The 13077-nt window shown below is 42.2% G+C and overlaps 1 protein-coding gene across 1 annotated transcript in view; it reads right to left on the bottom strand.

Annotated features, from left to right (window-relative positions):
* letm2 (leucine zipper-EF-hand containing transmembrane protein 2) overlaps positions 1–9164 on the bottom strand; it is a 28535-nt gene extending 19371 nt beyond the window's left edge. Inside the window, exons 1-2 of the mRNA XM_087984456.1 lie at positions 5523–9164; positions 3954–4254 (exon numbers count right to left, since the gene is read on the bottom strand). Coding sequence (XP_087840582.1) covers positions 3954–4209 — 256 coding nt within the window. The 5' untranslated portion in view covers positions 4210–4254; positions 5523–9164. The remainder of the gene's footprint in view (positions 1–3953; positions 4255–5522) is intronic.
* Positions 9165–13077: the final 3913 nt, after the last annotated feature.

Below are 13077 nucleotides of genomic sequence, written 5' to 3'. Positions count from 1 at the left end.
GGCAAACTAGTCTAAAAGGTGTTATTGGGGTGAGCTGGCAACATCGATACAGAACTGGCTTAGTCATAGGAGACAGAGGGTATGGGTAGCAGGATGCTTTTCAGAATGAAGGGCTGTGACAAGTGGTGTTCCACAGGGATCAGTGCTGGGACCTCTGTTGTTCATGATATACAGAAATGATTTGGATGAAAATTATTAAGTCTAATTATTAAGTTTGCAGATGATACAATGATTGGTGGAGTTATGTATTGTGAGGATTGTCAAACCATACAGATCAGTTGGAGACAAATGTGAGGTGATGCATTTTGGAAGGTGAAGTGCGGGTTGAAATTATACAGTGAATGACAGAACCCTTCGGAGTACTGATATGCAGACGGATCTGGGTATGCAGGTCCACAGACGACTGAAGGTGACAGTGCAGGAAGATAAGGTCGTAAAAATGCTAATGGCATGCATGCCTTCTTTGAATAAGTTGAATAAGTTCAACAAGTTATGTTGCAGTTTTTATAGAACTATAGTTAGGGCACACTTGGAATATTGCGAACAGTTCTGGTCACCACATGAACAGAAGGATGTAGATGCTTTGGAGAGGGTACAGAAAAGATTTACCAAGATGTTGCCTGGTATGGGGGGATCTTAGCATTGACAAAAGGTTGGATAGACTGGGTTTGTTTTCACTGGAATGCAGGAGGTTAAGGGGCAATCTCATAGATGTTTTTATGATTGTGAATAGCATGGATACAGCGGAAAGTATGAGGCTTTTCCCCAAGATGGACAGGTCAATTATCAGGGGACACAAGTTCAAGGTGTGAGGGGTGAAGTTTAAAAGAGAAGTGCAAAGCACATTTTTCACACAAAAGTTGGTAAGTGTCTGGAATGTGCTGCTAGAGGAGGGGGTGGAAGCAGACACAAGAGCAGCATGCAAGGAGCACCTGGAGAAATATATGAATAGGAAGGGCAGAGAGGAATTCAGATCCTCTAAGTAAAGACACTTTTGGTATAGAAGGACAAAATGTGTCGGCACAGGCTTGGAGGGCTGAAGGGCCTGTTCCTTGTTCTTTGTTTTTTATTCACATATGAAATAACTTGCAAAATTAAACAAATCACCAAATACACAAAACAAGTGTACAGCAATTTTCTCTGCAAAAAGCCTTAAACTTGGCATTGAAATGCTGTATGTTTCTAACAGCGAACATGAAGAATGAAAACAAGTCTTTAAAAATTTGCCTTTTAAGAAACGCAATATAAATGAAAACATTGTAAATAACTGTTGAAAATTACCTATTTAATTTCAGATTGAATCAGCTCCATCTAGTGACAGATATTGGTCAATGTAGGCTGCCAAAGCCATGGACTATCTGCACCACCAGCTTCTGTCACTAGATGGGACAAGCACTTCAGGCATCAGAAAGGGAGCAAGAGCTAAAATGGTCTTAACATAAAACAGGGACTTCAAAGCTAACAACAGAGAATGGACAGGAGAACTGGAGAGAAGTGGGTCACAGGGTAGGCGGGGATGCAGGCTGGGTTTCACAGTGGAGCAGCTTAAATCTAACTGTGAGGTTAGAAAAGGAATTTCTAAGCAGGTGCACTGAGGGAAAGGTCTTTGTCCATGAAGACCACAGAACTGGAAGTCTGTGGCAAATAAGAACAAAGCAAAACACAATGTTAAATGGATATTTTGGAACTCCTGGAATCAGTTAATAACCTTAAAGTTAAAAACTGCTGTGACATAAAAAAGACAGCAAACATTGAGCATAAAGCAGGAACATTTTGTATCAAGAATTTTGTTTCTCTGTCAAGAAAGCACAGCCGGAACAAATGGAGAAATGAAAGAAGGTTGTATATTCAAGAACGTCACAGATAACTCAATTTCTCGGGTGATAAACTCTTGATGCTTTCTTACTTTGCTTGGCATTACAACATTGGTACACTGTTGTCTGAACCCTCCCCTCACCTGAGTTAGTTTAAAACTTCATCCATGGTCCAAGTTATAATTCACTGGAACAGCGATCCGAGCCCAGTTTAAGTGGAATAAATTCCAACAAAGTAGTTCCTATTTTCTCAAGTGCTTGTGCTCGAGTAGAATGAATTCAAGTGCCTATGCCATTCTTTCAGCCATGCATTTATTTTTCGAATCGGCTTCATACAATGCCAATTGGTGCCTGGCTCAAGTAACAGTAAGGGATTACTACCACTGAGCTTGTGCATTTTAATTTGGACTGGCACATTTAAAATTATTTCCAATTCTACCTCTTACCTTGGTTCAATATGGATCCTGACAACTGAATCCTCATCGCCCCCATTCCACTTGAATCTCCAGTCACAAGGAGATATCCTAAACTTTAACATTGGCCAAGCACCAAACCTTTGGAGCTTCTGCATTCTCCTGTGCAGAATGGTGTTTATTCCCCTGATATACTGTTGATGGTCACTGCACGTTGCTTTCTGCTTGCCCACAAACGGTCTGTTTGCTCATTCACCTTGCAGTCCATGTTCTCATCTGGAAAAGTTAGCAAGAACCTCAAACCTTTTGGGAACAATCTGTTGTTGAGACTCCTCCATTATGACTCAATGGATACCCATTGTTCCCTGATTCACTGTCACACTCTTCCATCCCTGACATTTGGTTAACTCAAATACCTCCTGGAATAGAATGTCCATGTCATGCTTCCTCTCCCTGATGTTCTGCAGTGTATAAAACTGACACTCAAGCTCAACAATTCTGAGCCTCAGTTGCTCAAGCTGCAGTCAAGTTGCTGTAGATACAGTTGTCTGTATTGCCATGAATTTCACAGATTTTCACACACTACTGTCATGGGACATGACCAGTCCTGGGAAGATTTTCTAATGCACTTATTCACCAATGTTGGTATACACCTCTGCAAGAGATGGTATCCTGGCTTCAAGGTAGGGACACTACCACTGCACCAAAGGAGACCCCTCCAGATCTTTTTATTATTAATATCTGGAAGTGTTATAGCAAACAAAAGGCTATCCCACCAATTAATCATTAACTTATTTTTTGTTTTTGCATGTCAACTTATCACCATTTGAACACTCATGCTGCCCAGTGGATACTATCATTTTTGGCAATGCAAACCATCAAAGTGAGTGAGGGGTAGGTTGAGTGGAAAGGATGGAAAGCAAAATGTTCCAAGTCTTGATATTCTTATTTATTTAGAGTCAATTAGCTATTAATTTAGTTAGAGTAATACAACTTTGTCCCAATCACACACTTACTAACTACTGGAGGGAGAACAAGAGTGTGTGAACAGGGCACTCAGTAAAGCACATACTGTGTAAACTAAGTATTAGGACAATAATACAGTTCCTACTTACGGTTTTCCCTGCTGGGTTGAAATTCTGTAACTACAAAACTAAAAAGAGAAATCTCTGCTGAGGAGCTTTCACCTCACTGAGGAGACTTCAGATAAACCAATATCTGTCAACCAGATCTGAAACCGTTATAACAGCTGTGATGAACTGTGACATGCAGCTACGGTAGTCCAAACATTTAAAATATTCAAAATGAAACAACACACAATTTTTGAAAATAAAAGTCAATTCACCCTGACTAACAAAGTTAAGAAAAATCCAGGATCCAGACCCTTTACCAAAAACTAATCCGTTATTCCTTTGTGCATATGTTATTTGCATGCCACGTTTTGGTGAAATTCATCATCATTTTTGAGATATATTGTTTACAGAAATGCTGAATATCTAACCAAACCACAATGGCAGAGATAATAAAAGGCTGATGCTTCTCCCTCTCCACCAAATTCCCACTTGTACCAAATTCCTGATTTAACATTCAGGTCACAGAGCACTTGTTATCAATGTGTGCTGAGTTTAGACAGTGAATGTTGATGATGAATGGGGTCATTACTCAGTCTACATGCTTCCTCACTCAATGCTTATTTTATACATAGCCAGCAGGGGTCAGTACAGACCTACATCAGGTACTTGATTGTCATTCCTCTCCCTCACCCCGGAGAACCAATACTGTTGCTCAAACTGAGACCAGGTATAATCACCAGCTGCTGACGATACAGACTTTTTCTCCTTCCCTTTTGCATGTATTATGCCACAGTAGTCTGGTTCAAAATGGAATGCAAGAATTGTGCTGGGTTTAATTCTGTCTTCCCACAACAGATGACACATATTTTGGTGCAGCAGAGTAAACAATATCCACATAACAAGGAACATAATAGCTGATGCTGAACTCCGCCATTACAATCCAAATCAAATCATCTGCAAGAGAAACACTGCATATTAGAACAATTGCGAACCAGAAAAAAAAACAAATAAAGATGTAAAACTGAGTTATGAAAACATTTAATGGTTACACATGCTAATGATATGATACATAACAACAAAATGGGGAAAAGATGAAGAAAAAAATTGATTTTTTTTTAGCTTTAAAGCTACAGGTTCAAAATCATAATCCTCACTTCAGTCACTCCATCACTTTACTTCTAAAACTTGAATTCAAAATTATGTGCAACTTCAAAGCTATTGTTCCTTTCACAAAGAATTCCTCAACGATAATTTGATTTCCACACCATGTTGAAAAAATATGTTGGCAGCCACTTTTAAACAAAGGTGTGAGAATTACACACATTCTATCTCAATTTCAAGGTGGTGCATTCTCACTGCTGTTATCACTTTGCTGAAAAGGAAGTTGTCATGACTTGATAAAGAAACCATGACTAAACTTGAGCAAATCAGTTAAGTCCAAAGTTCTTCCAAAGCTCACTTATACAATTTATCAAATATATGGCTCACAAGAATGTTACAATCATTGTTGGCATGGGTTTCAGCCATGTGTACAGCTGACAAAACAAGATTGCTTGAATTGTGAAACAAGATAAATTGTCTTCCCAAACTTCAGTTGTATTTTAAAAAATAAAAAAGTTGCTCATCTAACAATTATTGGGATTAGTTTAAGCATATCAGCACATCATTATTGATGACAATTGAAGTGGGAGTTGACACAGGGCATGCTGACACGGGACACAGAAACAAGTTGGCTGCTAAGCCATAAATTAATTGGTCACTTAGCACACAAGATGGCCACTGAGCCATTACATGGAAAAAAGTATACACACATACTGCCTGAGGCTAACAGGATACTGACACAACAGACACAGAGCATTGGTGATTAGTTTAAGGCAGGTGGAAGACAGAATACACATCAGTCATGTCTACTGCCCACCGAAATGTCTGAGTCCAGCCACCAACTACAGTAGAAATATTAACTACCTGGGACTGCTTGTGTAAAAGTGTTAGTACTTCAGATCTGCAGTAATGTAAAACGATTTTCCTTCTCAGGAAGAATGATCATGACCACTGAAACTGACAATGATTTTGTAATGTTTTCTGTAATCAAACCATGCTGAACAAACAAAGACTCGATATCGAACTATTGTACGACAAAATGTATAAAGTATCATGACATGCTCAGAGAGTCAGAGGAGGCTCACAGCTGACAGCCGTGCTGATGAGCATCTTTCTCTTACCGGAGCTCCGGTTTCTTTATACTATAAACTCTGTCGTTGAATCCCAATTCTGACACTGAGACTGGTGATTTTCCACACAACACAAGGTACCATTAATGTGTTTTAACTCATAAAGACAAATTTGGAACAAGGTGCCAACACGAGCTACAATATCTGCAGAATGAAGGGGAATGAACTACAGGGTGACATGCATTCTTAGGAAAAAGCTGGTAGACAGACAGGATGGGCCCAAAAGTCTTGCTTGTTGCTGTCTGGTAAGAACAATGAGTCAGAAAGTAAAATTGATGATCAGTCACTTTTGCTTTGAGGTTGGGAAACAAACTATTTCATGCTGGCAAGGATCATCATGTACAACAGTTTTCGTACAGATGCTGAAAAAAAAACACTGGATCCGTGTACAAGACAGTTTGATGAAGGTGTGGGGTAGTGTGGATTTCAAACCATTTGCCAGCCATCCACTCATTTCAAACATATGGAAAACTGAAGCCATTGGCTTTGTCCTCACCCAACAAACTCCACTAACTTGAATCTGAATCCTTACATTTGGTATGGTGCTCAATTCCAAGCTTCAATTCTGAACAACATCCTCCAAAATACAGATGCTTTCCAACTCCACAACATGGCCAGCCTTAATTTCCGCCTCAACCATCAGCTGCTAAAGCTCCTTTCCACATTTTTTTCAATACAGACAACTTGTACAAACCTCTTTTTGCAACACTGCCATTCACCACTCAGTCTGTTGTCCACATCTTACCAAGCATCAAATTTAAATGTTAATCAATGTAAATCCATACATGACTTTATCTTTATATTTCAGCTCCACGAGAGCCTTCAAATTCCTTCCCCTAACTGTCTACTGCTCCAGCATAGTCCTGTAACTGGTCAGATCCTCACAGAATCTTTTCAGTTTCAGTTAGATCAAGTATTCTTCTGAACGCCACCGCATCAAGGACTATTCAGCATCTGCAGTCATTGTTTTTACCTCAAGGACTATTCCAGTCAACCGAGAAATACATTCGGCAGCACCACTGACATAGTCACACTGGTGTTTGGAGACAAGGAATTTAAATCTTGTGCCAACTGGGAGACTGAATGGCTGTCTGAAGACTTGGTTTGATGGTGCACTTCAGCTGCACTGTGTCAGTTGGGACAGTCTCGCTGGAATACAATAACATTTACTTAAAAAGGCATGGACTAGTCACAGATAGTCAACATGGTTTTCTTAAGGGAATGTCATGCCTTTCAAATTTGATTGAATTATTTGAGAAAGTGATAAGAATCAAAGAGGGGAGTGCAGTAGATGTTGTCTACATTGAAGATTTTACTAAGCTGTTTCACAATGTCCCACAGGGCAGATTGTTCCACAGGGTAGAAAACGTAAATGCCATGGAGGACAGGGTAATGTGTCAAATTGGCTCCCAAATTGGCTTAGTAACAGGAAACGAAGGGTAATAGTCGATGACCGCCTTTGTGAACAGAAAGCTGTTTCATTTGATGTTCCACAGGGCTCAGTATTTGGACTCCTGCTGTTGGTTTTGTACATTAATGATTTGGACTTGAACATGGGAGGCACAATTTGGAAATTTGCAGACACAAAAATTGGCCATGTTGTGGATAGTGCAGAGGACATCTGTAAGCTCCAAAATAATATAGATGGGTTGATGGATGGGCAGGAAAGTGGCAGATGGAGTTCAATTTGAAGGAGTTTAGAAAGATTAAGGGGAATCTAATTGAAACTTACAGAATACTTAATGACCTGAACAGAGATGGAAGATGTTTCCATTGGTAGAAGAGATGAGGTCCTGAGGGCACAGCCTTGGAGTAAACAGAAGACCTTTTGTAACATAGATAAGAGGAAACTTTTTTTTCATCAGAGAGTGGTGAATCTATAGAATTCAGTGCCACAGAAGTGATTGAGTGTATTTAAGGTGGAAATAGATAGGTTCTTGGTGGTCATGCGGATCAAAGGTTATGGGGAGAAAATGGGAGAATGGGGGTGAGAAACTCATCAGCCATGATTGAATGGTGGAGCAGACCTGATGGGCTCAATGGCCTAATTTCTGCTCCTATGTCTTGTGGTCTTATAAGTGTGAGATATTGCATTTAGGGAGATCAAACAGGAAAAGGGAACATACAATAAAAGGTAATATACTGAGAGGTGAAGTTGAAATGAGAGATCTTGGTATGCAAATACACAGGTCCCTAAATGTAGCAGTACAGGTAGATAAGATTGGAAAAAAGACATAAAGAATGCACTCATTTGTTGGCAGAGGTACAGAATACAATAGTAGGGATATAATGATGAAATTATGAGATACTAGTGAGGCCACAATTGGAGTATTGTGTGCGGTTCTGGTCACCATATTACAGGAAGGATGGAATTGCTCTGGAGAAAGTGCAAAGAAGTCTTGGTAGAATGTTGCCTGAACTGAAGAAGTGTTGCAATGAGGAGAGGTTGGAGAGCTTGGGGTTGGTTTCCTTGGATAGAGAAAGCTGAGGGGTGACATGATGGAAGTCGACAAAATTGTGAGGTGTAGAGAGAGAGAAGGCAGGAGGAACCCATTTCTCTTGGCAGAGAGTTTGAAAACCAGGGGGTCAGAGATGCAAGCTACTGGCAGAAGGATAAGACGAGACGTGAGGAAAAACTGCAGGGAGTGATGGGTATCAGGAATTCGCTGCCTGAGTTACTGCTGAAGGCAAAGACCCTCACACTTTTTTTAAAAGCACCTGGTTGGTCAGCTGCAGGACTTTGGTGCCTGTGTGTGGGAAGACAGGACCAGAAAGGAAATCTGAGGGGTGACCTTATAGAGGTTTACAAAATTATGAGGGGCATAGATAAGATAAATAGACAAAGTCTTTTCCCTGGGTTGGGGGAGTTCAGAACTAGAGGGCATAGGTTTAGGGTGAGAGGGGAAAGATATAAAAGAGACCTGAGGGGCAACCTTTTCACACAGAGGGTGGTACATGTATGGAATGAGCTGCCAGAGGATGTGATGGTGGCTGGTACAATTGCAACATTTAAAATCCATCTGGATGGGTCTATGAATAGGAAGGGTTTGGAGGGCTATGGGCCGGGTGCTGGCAGATGGGGCTGATTGGGTTGGGAAATCTGGTTGGCATGGACGGGTTGGACTGAAGGGTCTGTTTCCATGCTGTACATCTCTATGACTCTATGACTTTGGTTGGCATGGACAAGATGGGCCCAATGGCCCCCTTCTGACCTGAATAATTATTTTTGTAGTTGTACGGTTGTAACCTCTTCGGTAATAGTCTGATCAGGAGTTGCATATCCGTTCCATTAAGACTAGATACGGTGCAGCTGAAGTGCACCATTGACCCAAAATTTGATGCACCATCAAACCGAACCATCAATTTGCCTGACTGACTGGTTGTCCTCTCAGATGAAGGGAAGCCCAGGGCTGCAGTGTGTTGCTGAAAGTGGCATTGCACTCAAGAGATTGCGTCATTTGGTACTTGTCTTGGAAGAGCTGCAGCAGCATGAGTGGGAATGGGGGAAGGGCAGCATCCCACCGCCAGGCCCGTTTCCATGGAAACACCAAGCTTCCCCTTTATCCGCGCGTTGGGGTGGGTGCACTTCCGTAGGCCGCAGCTCGTCGCTTCTCCCTCGTCGTTCCGCCGCACACTCACCGGGTCCGTGGGTTGCGCCGGTGTCACCCATTTTCCCTCCCACTGCACCGGTGCGAGGGGGGAGTTTGGGGTCCGGGGTGAGGGGGTTTTGTGAGGTCGGGTAGGGTCGAGGGAATCGGTCCTTTACAGAAGCAGCCTCGCCACCGTAGCGCGGCCGGCGGCACCCCGTAACCGCCGGCCTCGAGATTTAACGGTTCTTCTTCAATGGAGTGGGGTGGGAGGGGGTCACGGGGGGGTCACCAACTGTCAAACCGTCGAGCGGCCTTGGCTCGCAGCGCCGCCCCTCAACTGCGATTGATGGCCGGACGCACCAACGGCAAGGCCGGAAACCCAGATTGATGGGCCTCCGGGCCAATGGTACGCGGGGAAAGGGTGGGCGGGACCAGCTGAGCTGCCGGGCCACCTGGACGAGGGGGTCCAGGTCAAGGACGGACATGTCCAATGTCTCTGAAGCTATAAGAGGAAAGCGGTATGTTTGGGTTCAACCGTGTGCGAGCCTTTCAACACTTATTTTTCTCGGCCCTGGACGTTTGTTTGCGTTCATTCCGAACTGGCCAATATCCTTTTTGCAGTTCCGTGAAAGAATTGGCAAGAGCGAAGAGTCTCTGATTTCTTTGACCATCGTATTAGTATACAACACCTGCCCACGCTATTTTCACGATTTATAGTCAATCTTAGTTCCAAAGTCAGTTGCAAGGCCTCTTCTCCAGGCTCGCTGCTCCAAGTGCATAAAGTTAACTTATCCCTTCCCCCTATCACAACGTTGTTCCAGAAGATCATTCAACTGAAGCATTAACTGTTTCTCACTTCACACATGTTGTCTCACCTGCTTATAACTTGCAGAATTTTGGTTGGTTGCCTTTTCACTTGTTTTAACACTTGTACCTCTCTCTCGTCCAAAATTTATGATCAAGCCTCATTTCCAAATTTGACCAACATAACAAACAGGACTTGGACCTGAGTGAAGTCCGATGTTGTGTTTCTTGTGTTCACAATCTATTATAATAGCCCTTATATAACTGGTTTATCTGTTTTTCAATCATACCTTTTCCCTATTATGACTGTCTTCGATGCTGCAGTCGTGTATCTTTTAAAATGCTTATTAACAATGGTAAATTGTCTTGTAAGTAGTCCCAGGTAATGTTACTTTTTGTGGATTAGTGGTGCGTCTTCAAATAACTGAACTACTTTTGTGTTGCCTTCTGGTCTTTCAGTAGATTTAATGGAAATCTATGCATCACAGCTTTCTGTAAATCAGAGAAGTTGCAATAAATCATATCTAAAAAGCAATGCTTATAGCTGGAGTTAATTTAGTTACTTAATTCATGTTTCAGATTATTTGATACTTTTCTGCAAACAGTATAAAAACAATCTTTTGTTCATACCAAGTTTTCTTTCTCCTTTATTTCTTTCTGAACTTTCCAGTTGTGTGTACATCTCAAGTGATTGTGCTTCAGACAATATACTGCATAAAGCAGCAGTGTCTATAACAACCATATTCAAGAAATGCATTTTCTCCTCAGCCTTTGGTTTCCATTCTCAGGTTCGAATTTCCTCTGCAAGTTTTGTTCCACACATCTGCTCCCACCTCCCCTCATGGTTTCACAGGTTTCTTCTGAAGAAGATTGACACTGAACTTGACTCTGTTTCTCTCTCTCTACAGATGCTGCCAGATCTACTGAGTTTGTCTAAGATTTTTTTTTTTATTTCTGATATTGAGCATTGGTTGTATGTGTGTATGTATAAGTGAAGACATATTTCACTTGAGTGAAAAATAATCTTCGACTGACCTACAGCAGTGCCAGCATAAGAAAGCGACTACTAACACTTTCTCAAGGGCCATAAGGGAAGGACAATAAACGCTGGTCTTATCCGTGATGCACACACTCCATGAAAGATTAAAAATAAATGGAATGCAATGAATTCAAAATTGGCTTTTCCATAAAAATGCTTAGTATGGTAATTAAGGTCAGTGACCAGCAGATGCATATAACCCACAAGGAAATACCGTATTTTAATAATCATGGCTCAGAAATGGGCCTAGGCCTAAATCTTGTGAGGTACTAAGTGTTGGAGGGAGGGAAGTCAATGAGAACAATTTCCAGTATTGACTGAAGATAATATCACAGTACTGAAAGAATGAGGAAAAAATTGATTTGGTTAGTTAGGAGAGTCCAGATGCTACTACACAATTTTGTAGATCATCAAATGCTGCAAAAGATATGCCAGATCAAAATTTTAGGAAACTTCTTGAGATGATGCAACAAGTCTAGAGTAATGCATTTAATTATCCTAATCTACACTGGGTTAGGAACTGTTTAAAGGCTGAGAGCAGCCAAACCTTGAATTCCTTACCATCAAATGCCGCCCCTTCTATCTACCACATGAACTTACCACTGCTATACTAACTGTTGTGTACATACCGCCACAAGGAAAGGTTGAGGAAGCTCTGGATGTGCTGTACTCCACCGTTAACACTCTGGCGACAGAACACCCTGAGGCCCTGTTTATTGTAACTGGTGACTTCAATAAAGCTAATCTAAGTAAGGTGTTGCCCAAGTACCAACAGAACGTTACCTGCCCCACCAGGGGCCTGAATATTTTAGACCACTACTACACCACCATGAAAGATGCTCCATCCCCCGCCCTCATTACGGGAACTCTGACCGCAATGCTGTGTTTCTTCGCCCGGCTTACAGTCAAAATCTCAAGCAGGAGACACCCTCACAGATGCAGGTCCAGTGCTGGTCGGAGGAGGCAGAGGATCAACTCGGGTGCTGTCTAGAATCGGCTGATTGGGCCATGTTCAAATAGTCCACAGGTTCTTTGGACAAGTACCCCACCACCATCACAGACTTTATCAGCAAGTGTGTGGAGAACTGCATACCGAGGAAATCAATCCAGTTGTTCCCCAACAGGAAATCCTGGATGAATCAGGACATACAGAACCTGCAAAAACCAGGCATGAGGCCTCGAGGTTAGGAGACCCACTCAAATATAAGGAATCCAAGTATGACTTTCACAGAGCCATTAAGTCAGCCAAGGACCAATACTGATCCAAACTAGAGACTCAGACAGATACGCGGTGACTTTCGCAAGGACTGAATGACATCACAGACAATAGACAATAGGTGCAAAAGTAGGCCATTCTGCCCTTCGAGCCTGCACCACCATTCATTATGATCATGGCTGATCATCCTCAATCAGCATCCTGTTCCTGCCTTATCTCCATAACTCTTGATTCCACTAGCCTTGAGAGCTCTATCCAACTCTTTCTTAAATTAATCCAGAGACTGGGCCTCCACTGCCTTCTGGGGCAGAGCATTCCACACACCCACCACTCTCTGGGTGAAGAAGTTTCTCCTCATCTCTGTCCTAAATGGCCTATCCCTTATTTTTAAGCTGTGTCCTCTGGTTCGGGACTCACCCATCAGCGGAAACATGTTTCCTGCCTCCAGAGTGCCCAATCCTTTAATAATCTTATACGTCTCAATCAGATCCCCTCTCAGTCTTCTAAACTCAAGGGTATACAAGCCCAGTCACTCCAGTCTTTCAACATATGATAGTCCCGTCATTCCAGGAATTGACCTCGTGAACCTACACTGCACTCCCTCAATAGCCAGAATGTCTCTCCTCAAATTTGGAGACCAGAACTGCACATAATATTCCAAGTGCGGTCTCACCAGGGCCCTGTACAGCTGCAGAAGAACCTCTTTGCTTCTATACTCAATCCCTCTTGTTATGAAGGCCAGCATGCTATTAGCTTTCTTCACAACCTGCTGTGCATGCTGGCCTTCATTGATTGGTGTACAAGAACACCTAGAACTCTTTGTACTGCCCCTTTACCTAGCTTGACTCCATTTAGGTAGTAATCTGCACAGGTTCTAAAAAGAGGCAGTCCTAGATA

Source organism: Chiloscyllium plagiosum, unplaced genomic scaffold (genome assembly GCF_037043375.1).
Source record: "Chiloscyllium plagiosum isolate Xiang-an unplaced genomic scaffold, Cpla_swu_hap1 HiC_scaffold_48, whole genome shotgun sequence".
NCBI lineage: Eukaryota > Metazoa > Chordata > Chondrichthyes > Orectolobiformes > Hemiscylliidae > Chiloscyllium > Chiloscyllium plagiosum.
Note: the sequence above shows the minus strand (reverse complement) of the source record. Positions and strands in the feature narration are given on the sequence as shown.